A 27,104-nucleotide genomic window follows, 5' to 3' on the forward strand; every position below is an offset into this window, starting at 1 on the left:
CACGACTCATGAAACCTCCGTTTGAGCCTCTACATTCCTGCGAGTTACGACATCTCACTTGGAAAGTCCTTTACCTTCTAGCTTTGACGTCTGCCCGCAGGATCAGTGAGCTACAGGTGCTTACCCCCCCCCCTACACAAAATTTCTTCATGATCGGGTGGTCCTTCGCACTCATCCTAAATTTCTACTGAAAGTAGTCTCTAAGTTTCATTTGAAGCAGTCCATTGTTTTAACAATGTTCTTTCCAGCACCACACTCACATCCAGATGAGCAGGCTCTGCATTCCTTAGACTGCAAGCATGCGTTAACCTTTTATTTGGAACGCACTGCAGGCCATAGGAAGTCCACCCAGTTATTTGTCTCCTTTGATAAGATTAATCTGGGGATCCCGGTGGGCAAGCAGACTCTGTCCTCCTGGCTGGCGGACTGTATCTCTTTCTGCTACCAGCAAGCAGGCCTTCCGCTCCAGGGACGTGTAAAAGCGCACTCCATTAGAGCAATGGCAACGTCTGTAGCACACCTTCGTTCTGTACCTCTTGCTGACATCTGCAGGGCTGCTACATGGAGTTCTCTCCATACTTTCGCAGCTCATTGCCTGGACAAGTCTGGCAGACAAGATTCTATCTTTGGCCAGTCTGTTCTGTATAATTTATTCTCAGCTTAATACCCAACTTCCTTCAACAGCCTGCTGGGAATTTCAGGCTGCCCATTCTCCAAAATATCCCCTGTTGTGCCTGTTGCACATCTTTGGGAGCTTTTGATACATGCGCGGGCATCCTCAGCTTGTTATTCACCCATATGTGAGGACTACTATCCTGCCTGTCCTGTGAGAAAGCAGAGTTGCTTAGCTGTAACAGGTGTTCTCACAGGACAGCAGGATGTTAGTCCTCACGAAACCCGCCCACCACCCCACGGAGTTGGGTACATTTGCGATTTATTTTATTTTTCGCACGTACTTTTTACTATTTACGAGATTGAAGGGAGACCCCTGCTGGATGCAGGGTTAGTGCCATGCTGGGCATGCCCAGTAGGTGCCAGTCAAAGCTCTAGACAATTTGACAAAAGTGTTCCATGATTGGGTTCCATCCTGATGATGTCACCCATATGTGAGGACTAACATCCTGCTGATCTGTGAGAACACCTGTTACAGGTAAGCAACTCTGCTATACTGAGGGACTGCAGGTGGCACTCTCGTATATGTGGCAGTGCCCAAAGTTTTGTTTTCTACCTCCATCTGCTGGTAGGGATGAATTAAACCCACTTGTATGGACTGATCTGTGGTATCACAGGAATGAAAATTAGCAGGTAAGAACCAATTTTCCTATCTTCAGAAGTCTCAGCAATGGGTCTCCTGCCAGCAGGAAATAAGGAACCCTCAGGGTTGCATTCACTTTCTGTAGGTCTAGGATGGGATGATAGATACCCTCTGTCTTTGACACCACCGAATAGATTACCACCCACGTCCCCTCTTTCTTTGGAGAACCGAGGCTATCGCTTCCAGCTTTCTAAGACATTTCACTGTGGACCAGACTGCTTTTCGTTTGCCACTGGAGGCTCAAGATGCGGCTGTGTAGGATTTGTGTATCAGACTAGCAAATTCTAAGGCGTAACAATCTCTTATGATTGTTAGAACCTACTGGTCCATTGTAATTTTTGGTCCACTCCTCATAAGAGAGCCAGCCGCCATCCTATGACTTCTGGGGAGGAGTGGAGTAACCTTTTTTCATTGTGCGACTTTACCTTCTCCAGTTCCTTGGCCGGTGTTCTAGGCGGGCTTATGTGAGCCTCGAAAAAACTTCAATCTGCCTGCTCCCTGCTGAGAAAAGTTCTCTTATTCTCTTTGGGCTTATTCTCAGGCAACTTATGCCCCTTGGACTCCCCCAAGTTCTTTAACAACTGTTCCAGGTCTTAGCCAAGCAAAGGTTTGCCGTTAAAGTGAAGATTTCCCAACTGCTACTTGGAACAGATCTGGCTGACCAATTGAGCAATTACAAAAGCTGACTAGTCAAGATCACCAAAAATATATTCCGAGCAGACTTGCGCAGTAAGTTATAAAAGGCATATGCAATATGGGCTACCCCAGCCTCCAAGCGCTCCACTTGCTTGGCCAGGAGAGAAGCCTCTGACCCCTTCACCTAGATCTGTTGAACGCAGCGCAAGCAAGCCCATGCACTGAAGCTACTGTACACCATTTCATGTATGTCCAGTGCTGAGACATCAAACATCTTCTTAAGCATCTCCATCTTCTGGTCTTGAGCATCCTTCAGGGCTGCCGAACATGCCACCAGAACAGTAGACATTTTTAGTGACTGCTGAGACCACATTTACCTTAGGCAGCTGCAAGAGTTCCAATGCATTTTCTGGCAGTGGGTAAAGCTTCTCAATTACATTATCAACTTTTGTCCCAGTTTCAGGAGTATCCCACTCCCAAACCACTAGCTTCTTAATAGTCCGATGAAAGGGAAAGGTCTTTGTTGGGACTTGGAGCCCCTCCATGATGGGATCAAGTCCCTTATGCTCTGACTCCTCCTGAACCTCCTAATACCCAGCCCCTTCAGCACACGGGTAATCAGGGGAAACAATTTATCCTTCCAGAAAGGCTGAACCACCTTGAGGTCGTCTGCCCCCACCACTGGGATCTCTCCATTCCCAGAGGGATCATATTCATCTTTGTCATCTACAGAGGCTCCAGTATGGGGGGGACCTTTGGCCCTCCCCTGGGGGGGGGGGGAACATGGACACCCTGCATGCCTTACACAGTGCAGGAGGCTATTAAAGCAGGGGTGTTCTTGCCCCCCCTGTCTCTTTCTTGGCCAAATAGGCTTTGTGCATTAAAAGCACAAAATCATCCAAAAAAAAATCCCCCGAATCAGAACCAGAAGAGCTCCCAACCACCTGGAGCACTGTCGAGATCCTCCATGGCCAGGGATAATGGTGGAGTAGAAGACCTCTCCAAATCCTTTCCTGCAATGCAGGAGCTGGCTCTAAAATGGCTGCCATTCTTGTGCTGCCTGGAAGCATTCATCTTCATGGTATCAGAGCGAGTGGATTTCTTGTTCACATCTGCTGATCTAGCCAACTTCAAGCTACCCTCTCCTCCATGAATGCATGTCTTACGCAGCCTTGCTGTGTTTAAGTGTGCCTTTTGCTCAGGACAGGCCTGGCATTTCCTGCGCTCTGCGGTCGCCACCATGTGCACCTAACATGGATGAATTACATGGGATTCCCCCACAATGATAAGCACCTGACCCAGCCTGTTTATCCAAGTTGGATGTGCTACACGTGATGAGAGAGATTCTGCCAAAAACGCATGACAACAGCTTATGGTGGCAAAGAACCAGATCCTGGCCTCCCTCACAGCCGAAAGTTCTATCTGAAGCCTCTCCCAGTGCCTCTGTGAAACAGTCATTGACCTCCTCAGCTGCTGTTCCTTCTTTTTTTTTTTAAACAAGAAAAACAATAATATTTCCCTGATCTTCCGTAGCTGAGAGGGGGAGAAGGGAACCAAACCCCTGGTTTTCAATTTCTGTACGGTCTATGGGTAAAGCCATAAAACAGGGTCACCAACCTGCCCTGCTCTATCAGTGGGGATGATCCTTCATGGCACCTAACACCCTCTGGAGCAATAATCTTCTTCTGTTATCTCTCTTCTTCTTCTTCTTCTTTTTTTTAATCTTCAGACTGCAGGTTTTGCATCTCTACCATCTGCTGGAGACAGAAAAACTAAGGGACTGCAGGTGGCACACTGACTTAACACAGGCTTGATAAAGCTTTTCTTCTCTGTCTCCATCTGGACTGATATGGGGGAATTCTCAGGAAGCATTAATTACTTTTATAGAGCTCTGGAAAGAAATTTCAAGTAAAACTGTCTGTTTCACAGGGAATACAAAATTGTACATCATAAGAACATAAGAAATTGCCATGCTGGGTCAGACCAAGGGTCCATCAAGCCCAGCATCCTGTTTCCAACAGAGGCCAAATCAGGCCACAAGAACCTAGCAAGTACCCAAACACCAAGAAGATCCCATGCTATTGATGCCAGTAATAGCAGAGGCCATTCCCTAAGTCAACTTGATTAATAGCAGTTAATGGACTTTTCCTCCAAGAACTTATCCAAACCTTTTTTAAAACCAGCTACACTAACTGCACTAACCAAATACTCTGACAACGAATTCCAAAGCTTAAATGTGCATTGAGTGAAAAAGAATTTTCTCCGATTAGTCTTAAATGTGCTACTTGCTAACTTCATGGAGTGCCCCTTAGTCCTTCTATTGTCCGAAAGTGTAAATAATTGATTCACATCTACTTGTTCAAGACCTCTCATGATTTTAAAGACCTCTATCATATCTCCCCTCAGCTGTGTCTTCTTCAAGCTGAACAGCCCTAACCTTTAACCTCTTCAACCTTTCCTCATAGGGGAGCTGTTCTATCCCCTTTATCATTGTAGACACCTTTCTCTGTACCTTCTCCATCGCAACTATATCTTTTTTTAGATATAGCGACCACAATTGTACTCAGTATTCAACGTGTGTTCTCGCCATGGAGTGATACAGAGGCATTATGACATTTTCCTTTTTATTCACCATTTCCTTCCTAATAATTCCTAACATTTTGTTTTCTTTTTTGACTACCGCAGCACACTAAGCAGACAATTTCAGTGTATTATCTACTATGACACCTAGATCTTTTTCCTGGGTGGTAGCTCCTAATATGGAACCTAACATTGTGTAACTACAGCATAGATTATTTTTCCTTATATGCTCACCTTGCACTTGTCCACATTAAATTTCATCTGCCATTTGGATGCCCAATCTTCCAGTCTCGCATTGTCTTCCTGCAATGTATCACAATCCGCTTGTGATTTAACTTAGCTGAATAATTTTGTATCAACTGCAAATTTGATAACCTCACTTGTCGTATTCCTTTCCAGATCATTTATAAATATATTGAAAGGCACTGGTCCAAGTACAGATCCTTGAGGCACACCACTGTTTACCTGTTTCCACTGAGAAAATTGACAATTTAATCCTACTGTTTCCTGTCTTTTAACCAGTTTGTAATCCACAAAAGGACATTGCCTCCTATCCCATTACTTTTTAGTTTTCTTAGAAGCCTCTCCTGAGGGACTTTGTCAAACGCCTTCTGAAAATCCAAATACACTACATCTACCGGTTCACCTTTAGCCACATGTTTATTAACCCCTTAAAAAAATGAAGCAGATTTGTGAGGCAAGACTTCCTTAGGGTAAATTCATGTTGACTGTGTTCCATTAAATCATGTCTTTCTATATGTTCTGTTATTTTGATCTTTAGAATAGTTTCCACTATTTTTACCTGCACTGAAGTCAAGGTCACTGGTCTATAGTTTCCCAGATCTCCCCTGGAGCCCTTTATAAATATTGGGGTCACATTGGCCACCCTCCTTGGCCACCCTTCAGTGTTCAGGTACAATGGATGATTTTAATGATAGGCTACAAATTTTAACTAATAGATCTGAAATTTCATTTTTGAGTTCCTTCAGAACCCTAGGGTATATACCATCTGATCCGGGTGATTTGATACTCTTTAGTTAGTCAATCTGGCCTTCTACATCTTCCAGGTTCATAGTGATTTGGTTCAGTTCATCTGACTCATCACCCTTGGAAACCATTTCTGCAACTGGTATCTCCCCAACATCCTCATGAGTAAACACTGAAGCAAAGAATTCATTTAGTTTTTCTGCAATGGCCTTATTTTCCCTAAGAGCCCCTTTAACCTCTTGGTCATGTAACGGCCCAACCGACTCCCTCGCAGGTTTCTTGCTTCGGATACATTTTAAACAGTTTTTGAGTTTTTGCCTCTACAGCCAACTTCATTTCAAATTCTCTCTTCACCTGGAACCAGACTGCTGGCGCTAACCTTTAAAAAGGAGATAGAGCAGCTTTTAAACTAGAAAAAAGGGGAAAGCCGACAGTCGCTCAGCAGTGCATGGTTTGGAGGGAGGTATCTTCAAAGAACAGTGAGGTTCCAATAATAAGAAATGTGGTCCAAGTGCCTGTAACTAAAAACTCACCTGAGCTAAAAAAAATTCTAATTTATCCACATCAGTTATAAAGCAGAATGAAAATACAAACAACAAACATACTTTGAAATGTTTGTATGCTAATGCCAGAAGTCTAAGAAGAAAATGGGAGAATTAGAACGTATAGCAGTGAATGATGACATAGGCTTAATTGACATCTCAGAGATAAGGTGGAAGGAGGATAACCAATGGGACAAATTATATCGCAATGACAGAGAGGAGCATCCGGGACACAGTGTGATACATTATAGGAAGACCTTGCAAGACTGGAAGGTTGGGCATCCAAATGGCAGATGAAATTTAATGTGGACAAGTGCAAGGTGTTGCACATAGGGAAAAATAACCCTTGCTGTAGTTACACAATATTAGGTTCCATATTAGGAATTACCACCCAGTAAAAAGATCTAGGCAGCATAGTGGATAATAATTTAAAATCGTTGGTTCAGTGTGCTACAGCAGTCAAAAAAGCAAACAATGTTAGGAATTATTAGGAAGGGAATGATTAATAAAATGGAAAATGTCATAATGCCTCTGTATCGTTCCATGGTGAAGACCGCACCTTGAATACTGTGTACAATTCTGGTCGCCGCATCTCCAAAAAGATATAGTTGCAATGGAGAAGGTACAGAGAAGGGCAACCAAAATGATAAAGGGGATGGAGCAGCTCCCCTATGAGGAAAGGCTGAAGAGGTTAAAGGTTAGGGCTGTTCAGCTTGGAGAAGAGACGGCTGAGGTGGGGGATATGATAGAGGTCTTTAAGATCATGAGAGGTCTTGAACAAGTAGATGTGAATCGGTTATTTACACATTCAGATAGTAGAAGGACTAGGGGGCATTCCATGAAGTTAGCAAGTACCACATTTAAGACTAATTGGAGAAAATTCTTTTTCGCTCAGTGCACAATTAAGCTCTGAATTTGTTGCCAGAGGATGTGGTTCGTGCAGTTAGTGTAGCTGGGTTCAAAAAAGGTTTGGATAAGTTCTTGGAGGAGAAGTCCATTAACTGCTATTAATCAAATTTACTTAGAGAATAGCCACTGCTATTAATTGCATCAGTAGCATGGAATGTTCTTGGTGTTTGGGTAATTGCCAGGTTCTTGTGGCCTGCTTTGGCCTCTATTAGAAACAGGATGCTGGGCTTGATGGAACTTTGGTCTGACCCAATATGACAGTTTCTTATGTTATGTTCATGTCTGGGATGGCATAGAGTCCAACAGGATAAACATCCTGCATGAGATTAAATGCACAATCTAATCTTTATGTGTATTTTTTATTTTTTTATTTAATAATTTTTATATACTGACTTTTCATGCAAGCATATCAAATCGGTTCACAGTAGTTATCAATTAATCATTTAAAATTATTTGCATTTCCAAAGAAGAAAGGAAGTAAATACATCTTTTCATAATATAAATAATTAACATAGTAAACTAAATAGTAGGTTAAATCAAAATTTAAACACTTAGAGAGGTAGTATAGTTAGGGTAGAGATAGTATAATACAAATATACATTACCTTGGTATAAAGTCAGAAGAGTGAGATAATTATGCTAACAGCTCTTGGTAGGCTTGTTTAAAAAGCCAGGTTTTAATCCCCTTTTAAAATAATTTGATGTCAGCTTCTAGTCATAATTCCTGCGGAATAGAGTTCCATAGAAGGGGTCCAGCAATAGAGAGAGTTCTTTCTCTTACATTATTTAGGTGGGCAATTTTGGGTGAAGGAATTGGCAGCATCCCTGTTCCGGTTGATCTGGTGATTCTTGAGGGGGTGTGGAAGTGAAGTGAAGAGGTTAGCTATTCAGTTTTTTCATTGTTTAGGGTTTTGTGAATTAGTGATAAGATTTTATGCTGGGCCCTGTATTTGACCGGCAGCCAATGAAGTTCTTTTAATATTGGGATAATATGTTCGGATCTTCTAGTACCTGTCAAGAGTCTAGTTGCAGAGTTCTGCAGAAGTTGCAATGGTCTTGTGATATTTGCGGGAAGGCCTAAGGATAGTGAGTTACAGTAGTCTAATCTTGATAAGACAAGTGCCTGAAAGACAGTTCTAAAGTCTTTTGGGAATAGGAGGAGTTTCAGTTTTTGAGTATGTTTAATTTGAAGTAACCATCGCATATGATTTTTTTAACTCAGGATTTCATGGAGAATTCGCAATCTATAAGAATCCCTAGATCTCATACTTCTAGGGAGATGGGGTAGTTTTTGGCCGCTTCTTGAATTTCAAGCTCTTTTGTCTTGCTTAATTTAGGTGAGATGTATAGGATTTCAGTTTTTTAGTATTGGGGAAGAGTATAGTGATAGTATACCACCGTCTACCTGGCCAAGATGGTGAGACGGACAGTGAAATGCTAAGAGAAATTAGGGAAGCTAACCAAATTGGTAGTGCAGTAATAATGGGAGATTTCAATTACCACAAAGTCAATGGTGCAAGTAAAAGGATAGAGTCCCATTCGATAATATACGAAATTTATTAGTCAATAGTTCATAAATCATTCAATGCGGCAACTCCATGCGGGTAGAAATAAAACATTTAAAGTCCCCCGACACGGTCCCGTGTTTCGCGGCGACTGCATCGGGAGGGACCAGAAAAATGTTTATTCACATCTGCAATATAACATGAAATAATAAGGAATGGAACAAGAACTGCCATAGAAATAATACAAATATAGTGCACATACCTATTGAAGTTTCCTCAGGAGCGCAATCGCCCTCTGATTTTCACAAACATTTAAAGAGCAAAAAGGCGCGAAGGCCAACTCTCGCGAGATGCTGTAATTAGCAGAAAGACACCTGTGATCAAGATAACTAAACACTGTTAATAAAACAAATACCACTCGATGTCTTTATTCATACCATTGGGGACAACAGTATTGAGGGTATAGATCCATCGCTGCTCCCTCCGACCCAGCATACCGGCAAAATCTCCTCCCCGCGGGGGAAGCGAGACCACCTCTAATACTGAGAAGGACAGAGCGGCGATGGAGTGTCCAGCCTGGAGCCAATGAGACACTAAAGGTTCGTCAATTCTGGAGGATCTGATATTGGAGCAGTGTTCTATAATACGCGTCTTGATCATGCGGGAGGTCTTGCCCACATATAACAATGGACAGGGACATTTAACCACATAAATGACCCCTTTTGTACAGCAATTTGATTGAGAATACAGTTTGAACACACGTCCGGTCAAAGCTGTCACCCCAGGGCACTTCGGGATAACATTCCCACGGGGCAATTTTTAAGACTTCGCCGTCTATGTTCCACACGGCAGGAATTTCTCTCTCAATCCCACGGCATGGTTACCCGGTTTATTGAAAGGGGCTACCCAATGCGGGTCATTAAAAAAGCTTTTAAGCGAGCATTGTATACACATCGTGACTGGCTTTTTACACCCTCCACACATTCTGATGACGTCACGCATAATTGTATTCTCCCTTTCTCTATTGTCGGAAGGGCTATAGTCAATATGATTAAACGTCACTGGTCAGCCCTGTCTCTGACTAATTTAATGCATGGTCCTCCACGGTTTACCTTCAAACGCGCCACAAATTTAAGAGACCGGCTTGTGCACACAGCTTTATCTGCACATATCGTACCACGGCCGAGTGGTCATCATAATCCCTGTGGCCACTGCACGATGTGTAGCCACACGGAATCTTTGACCACATTTACACATCCTTTGACCGGACGTGTGTTCAAACTGTATTCTCAATCAAATTGCTGTACAAAAGGGGTCATTTATGTGGTTAAATGTCCCTGTCCATTGTTATATGTGGGCAAGACCTCCCGCATGATCAAGACGCGTATTATAGAACACTGCTCCAATATCAGATCCTCCAGAATTGACGAACCTTTAGTGTCTCATTGGCTCCAGGCTGGATACTCCATCGCCGCTCTGTCCTTCTCAGTATTAGAGGTGGTCTCGCTTTCCCCGCGGGGAGGAGATTTTGCCGGTATGCTGGATCGGAGGGAGCAGCGATGGATCTATACCCTCAATACTGTTGTCCCCAATGGTCTGAATAAAGACATCGAGTGGTATTTGTTTTATTAACAGTGTTTAGTTATCTTGATCACAGGTGTCTTTCTGCTAATTACAGCATCTCGCGAGAGTTGGCCTTCGCGCCTTTTTGCTCTTTAAATGTTTGTGAAAATCAGAGGGCGATTGCGCTCCTGAGGAAACTTCAATAGGTATGTGCACTATATTTGTATTATTTCTATGGCAGTTCTTGTTCCATTCCTTATTATTTCATGTTATATTGCAGATGTGAATAAACATTTTTCTGGTCCCTCCCGATGCAGCCGCCGCGAAACACGGGACCGTGTCGGGGGACTTTAAATGTTTTATTTCTACCCGCATGGAGTTGCCGCATTGAATGATTTATGAACTATTGACTAATAAATTTCTTATATTATCGAATGGGACTCTATCCTTTTACTTGCACCATTGACTTTGTGGACTTGCTTATGTGCAAGGTTGCTTCTGTATATTTCTAGATTTCAATACCCCAATATTGACTGGGTAAATATAACATTGGGACATACTAGAGAGATAAAGTTCCTGGATGGAATAAATGACAGTTTTATGGAGCAATTGGTTCAGGAACAGACGAGAGTGGGAGAAATTTTAGATCTAATTCTCAGTGGAGCACAGGATTTGGTGAGAGAGGTAACGGTGGTGGGGCTGCTTGGCAATAGTGATCATAATATGATCTAATATGAATTAATGACTGGAAGGGGGACAGCAAGCAAATCCATGGCTCTAGTGCTAAACTTTCAAAAAGGAAACTGATAAAACGAGAAAAATAGGAAAAAACTGAAAGGAGCAGCTACAAAGGTAAAATGTGTGCAAGAGGCGTGGACATTGTTAAAAAAAACCCCCAAAGAAAACAAACCAGTACCATCCTTAGAAGCACAGTCCAGATGTATTCCACACATTAAGAAAGGTGGAAGGAAGGCAGAACGATTACCGGCATGGTTAAAAGGTGAGGTGAAAGGGGCTATTTTAGCCGAAAAATCCAACAGAAAAAAATAGGATATAGCATAAGCATTGGCAAGTTAAATGTAAGACATTGATAAGACTAAGAGAGAATTTGAAAAGCAGTTGACCGTAGAGGCAAAAACTCACAATAAAAACTTTTAAAATTATATCTGAAGCAGAAAGCTTGCGAGGGAGACAGTTGGGAACGTTAGATAATCGAGGGGTTAAAGGGGCATTTAGAGAAGATAAGGCCATCGCGGAAAGATTAAACTTTTTTTGCTTCGGTGTTATATTGAAGCGGATGTTGGGGAGATACCTGTTCTGGAGAAGGTTTTCATGGGTAATGATTCAGATGCGTGCGGCAATTGTACGTGAGAGTAATAGGATGATTTACGCATCCTGTACTTCAACTCTGATTTCCTAGATGTGGAAGGTCCCGTTAAAGGTGTTTCCCAGGCTCTTTTCATAAGGTTATCCAGTACATCATGGGAAGGTAATGCAACCGGTTTCGCTGGAGTTTCAAAAAATTTTGAGAAGACCTAGAACGTCTGCTTTAGGATCAGGTATTTTGCGTGTTTCTATATTGAGGGTTTGGCCCACTTTCTCCATTCTGAGTTGTGTGGGTAGTTTATTCCATAGTGAGGGGCCTGCTATAGAGATGGTGCGTTCTCTTATCATGGTAAGATGAACCTGTTTTGTAGAGGGAATCATTAGCAGTCCGGTGTTCCTGGATTGGAGGTCTCTTTGCGAATTGTGTGGGTGGAGGGTGTCCTTTAGCCAGTCAATCTTTTCGTTGTTGATGGTCTTATGCATAAGTGTTAGGACTTTGTATTATATTCTGTGGGTCATAGGGAGCCAGTTGAGGTCTTTAAGAATGGGTGTGATGTGGGCGGAGCATTTGCTGTTTGTGAGGGATCTGGCTGCTGCATTTTGCAGTATTTTTAGAGGTTTGAGGGTGGTCGCTGGGAGCCCAAGGAGTTGGAATAGTCCGGTAGTCGTGATTGAAGAGGAGGGGTTTGAGTTTTTTGAGGACCTGTAGTTTGAAATAGCCCTTTTTTATTATTGAGTTGACATGTTTTTTTAGGTTTAGTTCGGAGTCTAATATGTCACAAGGTCTTTTACTACGGGTACGAATTGACTGTTTAGTTGGGTGATCGAGGGGTCTTGAATGTTCTTTGTGGCGGATTTGTTTGCTGTGTATAGAATTTCCGTCGTCTTGTGGTTGAGTGTGAGAGATATCTGAGTTAGGAGTTTTTGTATTCAAGATGAATAGGATTCCCATTGTAGTAGGGTGGTCTGTATGTTCTGTTCTCTTTTATGGGGAGTAGGATTAGGAGGTCATCTGCATAGACTTAGAAGGAAAGACACAGGTCAGAGAGGAGTTTGCAGAGGGGGAGCATGTATATATTTGAAGAGGGTGGAGGAGAGTGATGATTCTTGTTGGATGCCATGTGAAAGGGGGAATTGCTTTGATTCACTGGTATTGAGTCTTACTTTGTATGTTCTATTTGATAGATAAGAGCCGAACCATTTTATGGTGGTGTCACCTAAGCCAATCTCCCTTAGCCTGGATAGGAGAATATCATGGTTGATGGTGTCGAAGGCGGCAGATATATCCAGTAATATCAGAAGGTAGGAGTGACCAATGTCTAGTCCTCTGAGAGCTGTGTCTGCAAGGGTTAGAAGGAGTGTCTCAGTGCTGAGTGACTTCCTGAAGCCATGTTGTGTGGGGTATAGTATTTTATGGGTTTCCAGGTGTTCGGAGAGTTGGTGGTTTACAATTTTTCCAGAATCTTCGATATGAATGGTAGATTGGATATGGGCCTAAAATTTGCTGGATCGGCAGCATCAAGTTGTGGTTTTTTGAGTATGGGTTTAATTATGGCACATTTTAGGGTTTCAGGGAAAATACCTCGTTCGAGGGATGTATTAATTATGTCTGCTGTTGGTCTGGCGATGTTTTCGGGGATTAGTTTAAGGGTTTTAACTGGGATAGGGTCAAGGGGGTGGGCAGCTGGGTTTATTCTCTGTATAATTTTTTTAACCTCAGTTGAGGCAATGAGATCGAAGTTGGTCTATGTGGAGACTGTTGTGTCCAGGGGGTTCGGCATTTCCTTGCTTGTTGGGGGGATTGATGTTATTAGTTTTGCGATTTTTTTCAGTGATTAACTTGGCTAGTTCTTTGCATGCCTTTGGGGATTTTTCTGTTATGAGTGAGTTGTGGCTTGGTTGTGTCAGGTTGGAGACGAAGGCGAATAGGGCTCTGGGATTGAATTGGTGGTCATGGATTTTCTTTGCATAGTATTCTCGTTTGGCTTTGTTGGTGTCTGTTTGTTTTGTAGATGTAGAGTAGTGTTCTGTATTTGTCCGGGTGGGGTTGGGTATCTTCTCCATTTTTTTTCCGCTTGTCTGAGTAGTCGCTTGATGTTTTTCAGTTCTGGTTTGTACCATGGTGCTTTGTGGGGGTTATCGGTTTTGATTTCTTTAGTGATGATTGGGCATTTAGATTTCGCGACTTCGGAGTTGATGGTGATCCATGAGTTGATCGCTGTGTTTGCATTGTTCAGGTCTAGAGATTTTAAGGCGTTGGGTAAGACTTCTGTTAGATCTTGGCTGGTGCATGGTTTGGGGAATTCGATGTATTTTTTGGAGTTGTAAGTTTCTATGTGGTTGGTTTTTAGCCAGAGTGTGGTCTGGATGAGTTTGTGATTGGACCAAGGAATGCTAGTTGCTGTAGGTGCATGAAACTTTGTCGTTGATGAATATGAGATTGAGAGTGTGGCCTGATCTCTGGGTCGGTGTGTTATTTGTTTAAATCCACTTGCTGACATTGTGTCAAGTAGGAGTTTGCATTCGGGTGGCAGGGGAGTTGCATCAATGTCTAGGTTGAAGTCCCTTAAGATAATTGCGGGTATGTCCATGTTAATGAGGATGGGATTGGCTTCGATGAGAGAGGATAGATTGTGTTCTAGGTATTTTGGCGGGGCGTATAATAGCCTTATTTGTAGGTTTTTTGCTTTAAAGAGGCCTACTTCCAGTGGAGGTAGTAAGTTGATGGGGTGATATGTGAGCTTGAATTTTTTTTAAGGCTAAGAAGAGTAGGCTGCCTCCTTTTTTTTTTTTTTTGTCTAGTCAATGAGAAGATATTGTATGCTGAATGAGGAAGTTGGTTTATTAGTGCTGTGTCTGAGCTTTTTAGCCAGGACTCAGTGATACAGAGAATATCTGGGCGGTTGTCCATTAAGAGGTCATGCAGAATGGGGATTTTCTTGGAGACTGGGCGTTGATCAGAAAAAGTGTCAGAACTGAGAGTGCTGCCAAGTGGGCGTTTGGGTTTATGGGGATGGCTGTGAGGCGTCATGGGCGTAGAGGTATGTTGTGTTTCTTGTTCATGATGCAGTTGCAGTTTGGTGGTGATTTGTAGTGGGTATCCATGGAGTGTCCATTGTAGTAGGTATCCATGGAGTGGTTAGAAGGTAGAGGAGTTGAGGTTGGTATGTGATGTCTTGTGGTACTTACTGCAACGAAGATATTGTTGAGGTGGTAGTTTTAGCTGGGAGGGTTGGGTAGTAGTTTCGGAGGAGGTGCCGTCGCTGCGTGTAGGGGTAGCACCAAGGGGCGCAATAAGGGGCAGGCCCCTTTGTTGCGTGACACCTGGAGTGAGGGCTATTTATTTAAAAAAAAAACTCACTCGGCACTTCCGGTGACATCTTCTGGGGGCGGGCTTCGGCGTCTGATCCAGGAGCGGCTTCGGAGAGGCCTTGGGCGATCGCGGTGGGTATAGATCGGCGTCGCTGACCCCGATGGGTCCCGGTCGCGAGGGTGGCCGGCTGGGTCCGCACGAGTTGGGGAGATGGCTTCTGGAGTGAGGGCTGTTTATTTAAAAAACGTACTCAATGCTTCTGGTGACGTCTTCCGGGGGCGGGCTTCGGCGTCGGGTCCAGGAGCGGCTTTGGAGAGGCCTCGGGCGATCATGGTGGGTGCAGGCCAGCGTCGCTACCCCCGATGGGTCCCGGTTGCGAGGGTGGCCGGCTGGGTCATAGTGGAAAAACGACAACAGAAAATTATTTCCACTGAGACAGAAACAGATTGACCTGTACAGTTCCCATGAGGAAGGTAGAAAGATGATGTAATGATACAACAGGGAATAGTCAAGTTTAGAGCACCTCCTTTTCCCTCATCTGGATACTGCCCCTATCCTAAGATCCCAGAGCTCCTCACCTCCATTTGTCCAACCTGCAGATTCCAGAACCTCCCTGTCCCCTATCCTTGAGCCTCCCCTTTTCTCTCTTCCTCCATCCTTCCTGAACACTCTCTTCTTTCCTCATCCTCAGATTTCCTTTTCCTGTCCTGCCATCAGCGAAATCCTGCAACCATAAAAACTTCCAAAGAAGAAATTATACAAGCAAATTAACATTATTTAATATGCAGAAATTGTGCAAATCTATGAAAATATGCTAAAGAGTTGCCTAACTTGCTGCAGAACCTACCCTGACTTGCAGCAGGAAATAGGACTGACTTGTTAGCAGAGCTTTCACTCAGAACTCAGAGGAAAGGGTCTAGAAGTTGTAACTAACCAACTTTACTAAAGAGCTTAAGATAAAACAAGAAAACAAGAACTTAATAGGATGGATAGCCTTAAGGGTCACATACTCAAGAGATTAACATGTCTCAGGTTCCTAAGCAGCTCTTCTCCCCACCTTACCTCCCCCCGGGCTGATAAGCTGCATGGGTACAGGTCAATCTGTTTCTGTCTCCTGTCTTCAAATGCATATCCATCTTGAATCCTGATACAGTAAGATTGCCGGAAAAAAAAGTGTTGAACTTCAGCACACATTTTCTTTACTTACATGCTTAACTTTTTTTTTTTTTTTTTACACACTTCCGATGTAGTAAGTTAATGGTATACTAATGCATTGGGAGTTTAAAAAGAAATGTACTCTTGCAGCTGAGAACTCTGGGGGTAAGCCTAATCTTGCCCCGATGGACTAAACATCACCAGCTTGCAATTACCGACGCTGGATGGGTGTGTCCGAGGCCGGACCCGTAAGAGGGTCCCTATAACTGGAATTGCTTGCCTTGTTTCCCTTGAGATTGAGAGGAGAAGGTGGCGAAAATTACCTGCTCTTGCAGCTGAGAACTCCGGGGATAAGCCTAATCTTGCCCCGACGGACTAAATATCACCAGCCTGCAATTACCAACGCCGGAGGGGCGTGTCCGAGGCCGGAACCGGAAGAAGGATTTATTAGTATATATTTGAACTTTTAGCGGCGCGTTTGCCGGCGCGCCACTAAAGCCGCACGCGTGGCTGAACTGGGCTTTGCCGGGATTCAGCTAGATTGGCCAAGGAAACAAGTTTTTAATTAAAGAGAACATTATATGTGAATTATCATCCAGGTAGGATCTAAATTTATGCTCTCTTACTCCCTCAGTCTTCCAAAGTGATAACTTCAAAGGTCTATATTTGCATTACTATATCTGAAACGATCCTCGCCTAGTATTGATTTCCTTGTTAACTGTTTTCCTGTTGATGTAATGCCACACACTAAAAGGAAGGCAAAATTGAGGCCTCCAATTGGTGTGATAATGGCAGAGTCTGGTCAGAGGACTGTATCAGAATGGTTGACCCCATCTGATTCCCCAATAGGGCAGACCGCTGTGGGAGAAGTATTAGAGCGGAATTCTTCTCCCCAGGTCGAGGAAACATCATTAAGCCCTGGGGCACTGGAAATACCACCACCACCACCTGGGATAATAGGGGGTTTAATCCTAGAGAAACCAGGAGGAGAACGAGAAGGAAATCTGAATTCCCTGGATATGAATAATACGGTAGACCAAATTGAGAACTTAGAGCTAATTGGGCAAACAAAGCAAATTTACTCTCAACTATGTACCTTGGAGAATTCTAATATTCATCCTTAAGTACTAGTACTCCAAAATCAAAGAATTTAGATAGTCATCAAGAACAAGATATTGAAATTGTTATTAAATCTGACAGTTTTCTATCGAAATTTATAAACATAACTTTGGAGAATGTATGGAACTTCTTGGTTAAGATGGATGGTTCAATTAATAAGTTAACTGAAGCAGTTTTGAGAACAACTAATACTTCAGCACAAAATTCTATAAAGTTAGAAGAACAAAAAAAAGAACTGATTGAATTAGATAAGAGTTTTGCAAGTTGAAAAAATTCAAAATCTTCAAATAAAGGGAGAAGCAGAAGTATATAGAAAGATGGAGGAGATGGAAAATTCTATAAGATCCTTAAATTTAAAAATAAATAATTTTCCAATCATTAAAAAATTGAATCCTATAGAATTATTTAGAAATTACTTATTGCAAATTTTGAGTATTCCTGAAAAATGCCTCCCCATTATAGTAAGAGCTTTTTATTTGGGAGTAAAAAAAAAAATGATCTAGGGCAAGAACAGCTGATAAGGGAAGTTGAGGGAAAAGAAACTGATATTAAAGATAATTCTATAGATATTTCTGACTTACTGCAAAAATCTCAAGAAGAAGTAGAGGTTACATCATGAGGGACCTTTTTGATCCAATGTGCTTTTATAACGGATAGAGATAATATAATGACATTTTTCTTCCGTAATCGCTTAAAAACTTTTTATGGGCAAAGAGTCTGGATTTTTCCAGACTTGGTAAAATCTACGCAATTACCTAGGAAAAAATTTTTACTCTTAAGGAAGAATGTACTGGATAAGGGAGGTTATTATATATTAAGGTACCCATGTCGATGTTTCATTAAATTAAATGGAAAGAACTACGTATTTACTGATCCGGAGGATCTCAGGGGTATTCTCAATGCATAGATCCGGGATATAGAATAAAGAAATAGGGTCATATAATGCAAATTTTCCTAATATATTTCATTCTGATTTTTCACCGCTTAAATGGAAGTTTATCACTTAATCTTTTCTTTATTGTGTAATAATGACTCCCTAGTAAAGACTGGATATATATGTTGATATTTCCTAAGATAGATGATTGTGATTAGAGTTAGTCATTATAATATTACAAAGTATAATTTTATTTGTTGTACTTGTCTGTTAAAACAAATAATTAAAAAAAAAAAAAGGAATGTGCACTGACCTATAAGTATGCACACAAGGACAAGCTTAGCATGCATAAAACATGTTTTCTGCACAGAAAATATGTTACACACATGTTTTCTGCCTACAGATCATGTTTTATGTGCATAAATCCCGAGTACAGGACTCCCTGCACCATGAAATCCAGGTTCATCCCCAGTAACTGACCAGGAGTTACATTTCCAGCATTAGGAAAACATGAGTAAAGCCCACACACATCTTGCATTTGGAAGTAATAGTTAATATCGCGAATAACATGCGATTTCCATGAAAAAAATGCTAATTTGTAGACAGTGTTTTACTGATGTTTGTGCGCACGTATTTTGCATATTTAATTGGGTCCAAAGATGTATGTACAAAAATACTTGCATAACTGTGTGTTAACGTGCACATCACATTGGGGCCTTAGACTAAGCAGAAAGGAAGACATGACCATTTTTTTTTTTTTTTTTTGTGTAAATCATTTTTATTAAGATTTCCGAGAGGGTCACACAACATTCAGCGGAAGGCAAATGTACATAACCTGGGAGAACAGACTCCCACAAGGTATAACAGATAACAAACAGCCATAATAACCAGAGGCCCATATCAAACAAAGCACTAAACAAAGTATTAGATATGACGGACTGCCTCTCACCTTGGAGCTAAACTCCCCCACGTAGAGAAGCAAGATGTCCCCATTTTGTATAACTGTGATGAAACCCTCTCTCAATTTTCTTCCATCCCCCAGATAACTCAATGAGCCCCTCCCCCCTTTTGATCCCTCCCACCCCCCCCTTTTTTTTTACTGGTACTGAAATAAAGGGAAATGGAAATGGAAACGCCTCAGGTATGTAAATAATGAGGTATAGACATGAACAGCGTACAGGCATCAAAACATATAGTTCTCTAAGGTAAACTGGAGGTAGGCTGCTGCCGCCCAGGTCAGGCATCCTGAGGCCACCACTCCTCACAACCAGTCCATAAGGCAACGTCCACTCAGCAAGGCAAAAAATTTTGCTCGCCCTCGGGAAGCCACAAAATATAGGCAGCCCAAAGTTGCTTCGTAGCTGTAAATTTTGAAACAGAAATCTGCCGGGCAGTCAGCAACTCCATATGCAGAAGCCACGACATCTTCTTCCACACTGGTACTGAGGTCTAGGTTCAGTCCACTGCGCCAGAATCGCTGTTTTTGCAATCAGAATAAATTTCCCTATTAATTTCGCTTGACATTTTGTTAATGCACCTCCTGGGTTTTCGGGTAGGCCGATAAGCCACTTCTCCGGATCCATGGGTGGCGTCCATCCCCACAACTGGACAATAAGGCGCCCAATGAAATTCCAGAGCTTTGTCACCTCTGGGCAAGTCCAAAAACCATGATAGAAGTGAGGGAAAGGGTCTTCACAGCGTATGCACCGACTGCCGGAGACTACCCCCATATGGAATGCTTGTGTTTGAGAATAATAGGCTTGGTGCAGAAATCTGTACAGTTTTTCCCGCAGGGGTACATTTTCCACGGTATTCGGAATGTTCAGAAAGCTGGCTCTCAGGTCCTCCACTGAAGTGGCAGTCGGAAGTATTAAGTTCCATTTGGAGACAGCCGACACCAAGCCTTGATTTTTTATGAGATCCTTCAGAGCAGCATAGTATTGGGAACAAGCATTCCTCTTACCATCATCACCAGCCAGCAATTTGCCCAAGCTTGCAGACTGAGACAGACTGGTGTGAAGTCGGCTTTCAGTTTGTAAGAAATGTCTCAGTTGCAAGTAGCCGTAGAAACCTTCCCGGGGAAGCTGATAACGATCTCGCAGCTCCTGGAAACTGAGAAGGTGGAACTTTTCAGAGTCTGCCTTCATGACTTGCCGCATAGAACAGAGGCCCAGAGTTGCCCAGGTTTTAAAGAGATGTTGAGTCATGCCCGGCACAAAGCGGGGGTAGCCGCGTATTGGTAGGTGAGCCGTGAAACGAACATCTAGCTGGAAATGGTTACACAGCCAACGCCACTGTAGCCGTAAGGGTTTGATAATCACACTCTGTGCAATATAGACCGGCAGCTCACGACGGTCCAGATGTAGTACGGCCCCTGGAGCATAGGGGGCCAACCAGTCTTTGTATAAGTCCATCGGAGAGTGAAAGTCCGTTTCTAGGATCCAATCCCGAATATGTTGAAGCAAACTCGCCTGGTTATAGCTTTCCAAATCCGGGCACTGTAGACCCCCTTCCTGCCGGGGCAGCATGAGGGTGTTGAGAGAAATACGCGCTCGCTTGCCATTCCATAAGTAACGTCTGATGCTCCTACGTATTTCCAGGACATCCTTCTTTTTTAGCCACACAGGGAGCATACGGAAGAGATATAACCATTTGGAAATTTCCATCATTTTCAATAGCAGTATTTTCCCCGATAGCGTAAGAGGCAGTCCACGCCAACTGTCCAAGCGGCTAAGCAATTTTTGTTTCAAAGGACCAATGTTTAAATCATACAAGTACTTTGGCTTGGCCGGTATATAGACCCCCAGGTACTTAAGAGCAGTTTGGACCCACCTCAGAGGGAAACATCCCGGCCAGGAGACACGCAAGGTTCCCAACACATCCAAAGCCTCAGATTTTTCAATGTTAATCTTAAGCCCAGCAAAATGCCCAAAGGCAGATTGAATCTGTAATACCTTTGGGAGCGCTTCCACTGGGTTGGTTAAAAAAACCAGCATGTCATCTGCAAAAGCAGCGACTTTAAATTGACACTGCTTATAAATGAGCCCTCTAATATCTGAAGTTTCAGCAATTTTCCTTAATAAAGGGTCCAAAATCAATATATACAGAATAGGTGACAATGGACAGCCCTGGCGTACTCCCCTCTGAAGTGGGATTGCTTGAGAAGTTACATCATTAGCTCGGATATACGACACAGGAGATTTGTATAGAATAGAGATGGCATCAATAAACGGGGCCGGGAACCCAAAACGGTGCAAGACCGAGAACATATAGTCCCAGGATACACGATCAAATGCCTTTTCTGAATTGAACCCTATGGCTAGGGCTTCAATATGGGAAGTATGAGCCATTTCGATTGCAGAAATGAGCCTTAGGACATGAGCTCCCACGTTTCTACCATTTACAAACCCCGCTTGATAGGGAGATATAATTTTCTGCAATATGGAAGTCATACGCCCCGCAAGGATCCTGGCATACAGCTTGAGGTCACAGTTTAAAAGAGAGATTGGGCGGTAGGAGGCCGCCTGACAAGGGTCTTTCCCCGGCTTGGGCAACACTACAATATGTGCGTCTGTGAAATGCGCAGGGAAACTTTGTTGCTCTCGAGCACTATTAAAAAAAGCCGTCAAGGGGCCTAGTAAACACGGATTCAAGATCTTATAGTATTCGGCCGTAAGGCCATCCGGCCCTGGGGATTTGTGCAGTTTACTAGTATGTATGACTCCCCTAAGTTCCCCCTCCGTGATGGGCCTACTGAGGAGAACCTGCTGATCCGAGGACACCTGAGGTAAAGTTAATCCCTTGAAAAAATCAGCCTCTTCTAGCCGCCCCCCAGGCCTGTCCTCTGTATAGAGGCCCTCATAGAACTGGCGCAGGATTTCACAAATCTCAGGACTAGTCGTGGCCAGTGACCCCTTCGAAGACTTCAGACCCCCTATAAACGTCTTTTTCCGCCTGACGGCCACCAAGCACACCAATAACTTCCCTGATTTATCCCCATGTCGGAAAAAATTATGTTCCAAAGTTTTTAGGGACCTTTGGGCACGCAAATGTAAGTGCGCGTTCAGTGCCGTCAGGCATGCTTTATACGCCTCCCTGTGTGGAGGGGTGGGGGACTCTGCTAGATCTCTCTTAGCTCCCGACAGCCGTGCTTCCAAAGCCAGTATGTCAGCATTTAGCTTTTTTCGTTTTGCAATGGAATAGGCAATAATGTCCCCTCTAAGGACTACCTTACTGGCTTCCCAAAACAAAATAGGGTCTCCCGTATGTTGGCTATTGTTGCTGGTATAGGCCTCCCATTTTTGCCTCAGAAACTGATGGAAAGTCTTATCATCGTTTAGATTTCCCGGGAATCTCCATACTCTCTGACTCTGCCTAGGCCCAGAAAGCCAAAAATCCACCCAAATGGGGGCATGGTCTGCCACCACTATGTCCCCAATCTCCGCTCCTTCCACCCGGGCAAAAAGAGTATCTGGGATGAGAATGTAATCAATCCGAGAGAGGGTGCTGTGAGCTTTTGACACATGAGTATACTCTCTCAGTTCAGGGTGCAGCACCCTCCAGACATCTAATAACCCCAAGGTCTTACAGTAAGTGGCGACCCCAGGTTCAGACGCCAACCTGGTTCGGGGCAGAAATTGGGATTTATCCAGGCTTGGGTCTAAGACACTGTTAAAATCCCCAGCAAGGAAAAGATCCCCCTGCATGTTAGATAGAAGAATCGTGGTGAGCTGATTCACTAAGACAGAATCCGGTTTGTTAGGGGCATGTAAATTGCATATAGTAATAGGCTGTCCTGCCAACATGCCAATAAGAATAATGTATCTACCAGCGTCATCCTTAAGTTCCCGTATAAGAGAAAATGGCGTGGATTTGTGGATTAAAATCGCCACACCTCCCTTCTTCCCCTTGGCTGCTGAATAATAACAGGCTGTAGCCCATTCCCTGCAAAGCTTCGCACTTTCCACTGGGCTTTGATGCGTTTCTTGGAGGCAGGCAATATTTACATGTAAGCGCTGTAGGTGTTGGAATACCTTTTTCCTCTTAATTGGGGAGCCTAGCCCATTAACATTCCAAGAAATTAAGCGGTACTTATTACCCATCTAACCAGGATCCCAAAGCCATCTGAAAGGAGAAGTAAAAAGACAGGGAAACTTGTGGAGAGCAGGCCCCCAGCCTAACCTGCCCCCTTGCCAAAAAAAACGGCTCCAACAACATAGGGCCTCTGCGGTCACTCTGAAGCCCCAAGGAGCAGCGCAGCCCAGCCAAATAACCCCAGACCAAAACCCTATCAGTACCAGTAGTTTCCCCCCCCCACCCCGTCCCCTCGTACCCCATAGGAAACCCAACAAAATAGGAGGACTCATAGGTCCCACAGGGAGGTCAAACTTATGTGTGTGATCAGGAAGCACAGCGCTCCCACCCGCCACCCTGAAGGAGTGGGTAACCTGCTAGACACAGAGAACACAAACGTATCAACCCAGCAATACATGTTACTTATTTAGAGAGTCCAAGAACCGCTTTGCCTCTTCAGCCGTCTCATAGGCAGTCCACGTTCCGCCGTGATTGATCCTCAATTTCGCAGGGAATTGTACCGAGAACCGCATGTTCTGCTCAATAAGCTTGCTGCAAATCGGCCCATACGCGCGTCGCATAGCCGCCACTTTCACTGAATAGTCTGGCGCCAATCGGATCTCAGTCCCCTGAAAGCTGAGCGTGGTGTGCTTCCTGGCCGCCTGTAGGATCAGATGCTTATGATGGAAATTTAAGATTTTTGCAATTACCGTGCGTGGGCGATTCATCCCCTCTCTCCTGGCCCCGATACGGTGGATCCGTTCGATCTCCAGGTTGTCCTGCAGTTCGGGGAGCCCCAGCACCTCTGGCAGCCATTTTAAAATAGTGGGCCTAAGGAGATTATCCTCAAGAGACTCAGGGAGGCCAATAAACCTGATATTGGACCTCCGAGCCCTGTTTTCCAAGTCCTCTAACTTGTCATCTTGCGCCTTCACTGTATTTTCCAAAGATGACACCTTGCCTTGCAATACGGTGACGCTATCTTCTAAGGTAGACGTTCTTTCTTCAACTAGGGCAATACGTGGTGCATAGTCCCGCAGGGCTTCTTGCAAGGAAGAAAGTTGCGCCGATATCCCCTCCAATTTTGAGTCCAGCACCGCACTCATCGCCTCTTTGATCTCTGCTGTCATCGAGTGCACAGACAGCCCTGGCTGGTCCTTTCCGCCGTGCCCCGTTACTGGAGATGCGGCCGCCATTTTGGGTTCCAGGCTACGAGATTGTTCCTTGTCGTTTTTTGCTAATTTCGGAGGCATCACCGACGGCGATTTTGACATAAACGAGGTTATCGACATAAGCGGTGTAAGAGCAGTAAGTTTTAAGTGTCGTAGCAGGGCGCTAGCTAGCGGATGGTGACGGGTAGGAGATGTGCCGCCCGGAGCGAGAGCTGGTGCGTCCAGTCTCGCTCACCACATCACGTGACCCCCGACATGACCATTTTTATACAGGCTGCTGCTGATTGTGATAGATGAACATGGGATGTGTTTTGGCTTTGCCAAGTGAGCAACGCCCTTCCTCCATCTGGCTCTTTTAGACCATTACAGTCATAAGTGTTACAGCAATTGTAATACTTTTAAATATAGTGAAAATTCCTCTGAAATGGACTTTTTCCAAATTTATTCTATTGGGATCAGTATATGAAAAGTGGGTGGCACAGGCTGCCTCCCCAGAATTTCCATGGGAGGAAACTGTAATTAAAAAAAAAAATTTTCCTTCTACAGGAAAGCATGGGACCTGTACAGCAGAAAAATGCTGCCTGGCTTGTTTCTGCTCGTAGCAAGAGTAAAAAGTATGTTCTTTACTAATTTAAGAGATCAGAAAGGAATATATATGGTGCTCAGAGCAATAAGACATTTTTTCTTCAGTATAGCACCTTGAAACTGATACATTGACTTGAATATTTAAAAATTTTTGTGTTTTTGGCTTTTTTTAATCAAAACATTTGTACTCACTGCTGCATCAACTTGCATGTTCTCTTGACTCTTATGTCATACCTTTTTAGTGTTTTTCATGTGTTTCTTTTTCTTCTTTTTTTCCTATCATTTAAAAAAAACATTTTCTAAACTTTGTGTAATAAAAAGTATGCATGTTTTATTGTGGCCACATACTTGGTTTTAAAAATGTCCTTCCCTTGCTTAGTATTTTAGCTGTTTATTTCTTATACACAGTGCTGTACAGGTGCATATTTCTAATAGTGCTGTAGAAATGGTTATTAGTCTGATTTTACATGTATCAGTAGGATGCTTGCATGGCATTTTGATGAGGATCAGAAGAGCACCCCCAGGGCTCACCTGGTGGCAGGGTGCCAGAATTGCCATGCAGAGAACATAGGTTCAGTTCTTTCATTTCCTGGGCTGGTTGAGTTTGGAGATGCTGCAAAGGCAGTATTCACAGCTCCTAGGGGGGAGGGAGTCCCAGTCATTGCAGAATGGTAACACCTAATGGCTTAAATTAGGATCCATAAATTCAGAGTTCCAGTAGGAACCTTGATGCATAGCCCTCAACCAAGGACCACTGCTGCAATGATTGGTCTAGGTGAGCTGGGAGAGGATATAAAATAGGGGGAAGAGTCAAGGTGCCAGATCACAAACTCTGTTCCATTTGAGTCAGAAGTCAAAATTGGTGAAATCCAACAATTTCCCTCTATCTCCCAAAATAGCATCTTGAGTTTTTAACAATTTTAGTAAACCTTTTTACATGTCATGTTGAGTCTTAGATTTAATACCCATAGTGACTTTCAAACTTTTCAGTCCATGTTTAATATCTAACTGTTTCAACCAATAATAATTCTGCTTCTTAACAAAGAATTGTCATTTTTCATTGGTTTCTGCAGAAGCAGTTGGAGTGACCAGTCAGAGACCTCTCTTTTGTCCTCTTCACAAAAAGGAACAGCTGAAGTTATACTGTGAGACTTGTGACAAATTGACATGTCGAGATTGCCAGCTACAGGAGCACAAAGAGCACAGGTACTGAAAAGGAGGAGCATACATTTTATGCCATAGTAATACATTTTTTCTAATCTAGAAGCTAAATACTAAAGCATGGTTCTGTTATATAGAAACTTCTTTTCTTTGAAAGAGTAAAGAAGTGAATATCAAGAGGTGCTTTAATAGTACTAATTGGGGGTTTCTAAACTGTATTATTAACTTCTGCATTGAGAATATCAGAACTGATTCAACAGTTTACCTGTACCAATTCTGCCTTGGATATCACTGTTGTACTGGTAGGTTGTGAAAAAAATCAGAATTAAAATAAAAAAAAGCAAGCCACCTAAATACGTACATGCTTTTAGGAGGCAATTAAAAAAAAATTCCGGGTAACTATAAAGTCTGTGAGTAGTTTTTACCTGCATATTTTATGAATTGGGGAAAGTGTATGCACAGATCTGCATCTTCTGTTTGTGTGCATACTTTTTGTGAATACTTTTTGAAACCTAAATTATGCACATAAATCCTGATTTCTATGTGGATAAGCAGGATAAACCCAGCCATGCACAAGTGTGGGTGATATCATCTGACAGTGCAGACACTGAATGTGCTCTCTCCAGAGCTCAAAAAGACCCAGAAGCCTTTCTGAGCATGCTCAGGTATTGCTGTGCAGCTGCCACTGTATGAAACTCCTCAGTCTTTTTCCTTCCATGGTGGCAAAAGGACATGCTGTCTGTCACTACTGCTCCTATATTTTTCACAGGCTTTTCATGTTTTTTCCTCTCTGTATTTCTTTCATTGATTTTTTTCCCCCCAATTTATCGAGCGGCCTTAAAAAAAAAAAATAAAAAATTAAACTAAAAAAAATATATATATAAATTTTCCCCTAGTTTTTTTCTCAGAATCAACATGTTGGGAAAAGGTTCTAAAAAGGGTAAAAAAAAATAAATTTAAACTTTGAAATATAAACATAAAGAGGATAACTTTCAAACTGCTCGCATGTGCCCATTTATATGTATATATGGGTACACAGAAAATTGCTATTGTATTTTATAATCTGCACAGAAGAATATGCTCAGATTATAAAATACAAGTATATATGTGCGCACAAATGCTTCAGTATGTAAAAATCACGAGCTGCACAAGTTTGGTTTTATCCGGATAATTACGTTTGCGGGGGATAACTTACAACAATTTATTCTTTCATGGTATAAAATATCTAAAGTGCTAAGTTCACATTATTACAAATACCATCATATACATACTACACGAGATATCTTATTA

The 27,104-nt window shown here is 42.9% G+C and overlaps 1 protein-coding gene across 1 annotated transcript in view; it reads left to right on the plus strand.

Annotated features, from left to right (window-relative positions):
• TRIM24 (tripartite motif containing 24) overlaps positions 1-27,104 on the plus strand; it is a 622,654-nt gene that overhangs the window by 118,596 nt on the left and 476,954 nt on the right. The window contains 1 exon segment of the mRNA XM_029599765.1: positions 25,727-25,859. Coding sequence (XP_029455625.1) covers positions 25,727-25,859 — 133 coding nt within the window.

This window comes from Rhinatrema bivittatum, chromosome 4, assembly GCF_901001135.1.
Source record: "Rhinatrema bivittatum chromosome 4, aRhiBiv1.1, whole genome shotgun sequence".
In the NCBI taxonomy this organism is placed as follows: Eukaryota; Metazoa; Chordata; class Amphibia; order Gymnophiona; family Rhinatrematidae; genus Rhinatrema; species Rhinatrema bivittatum.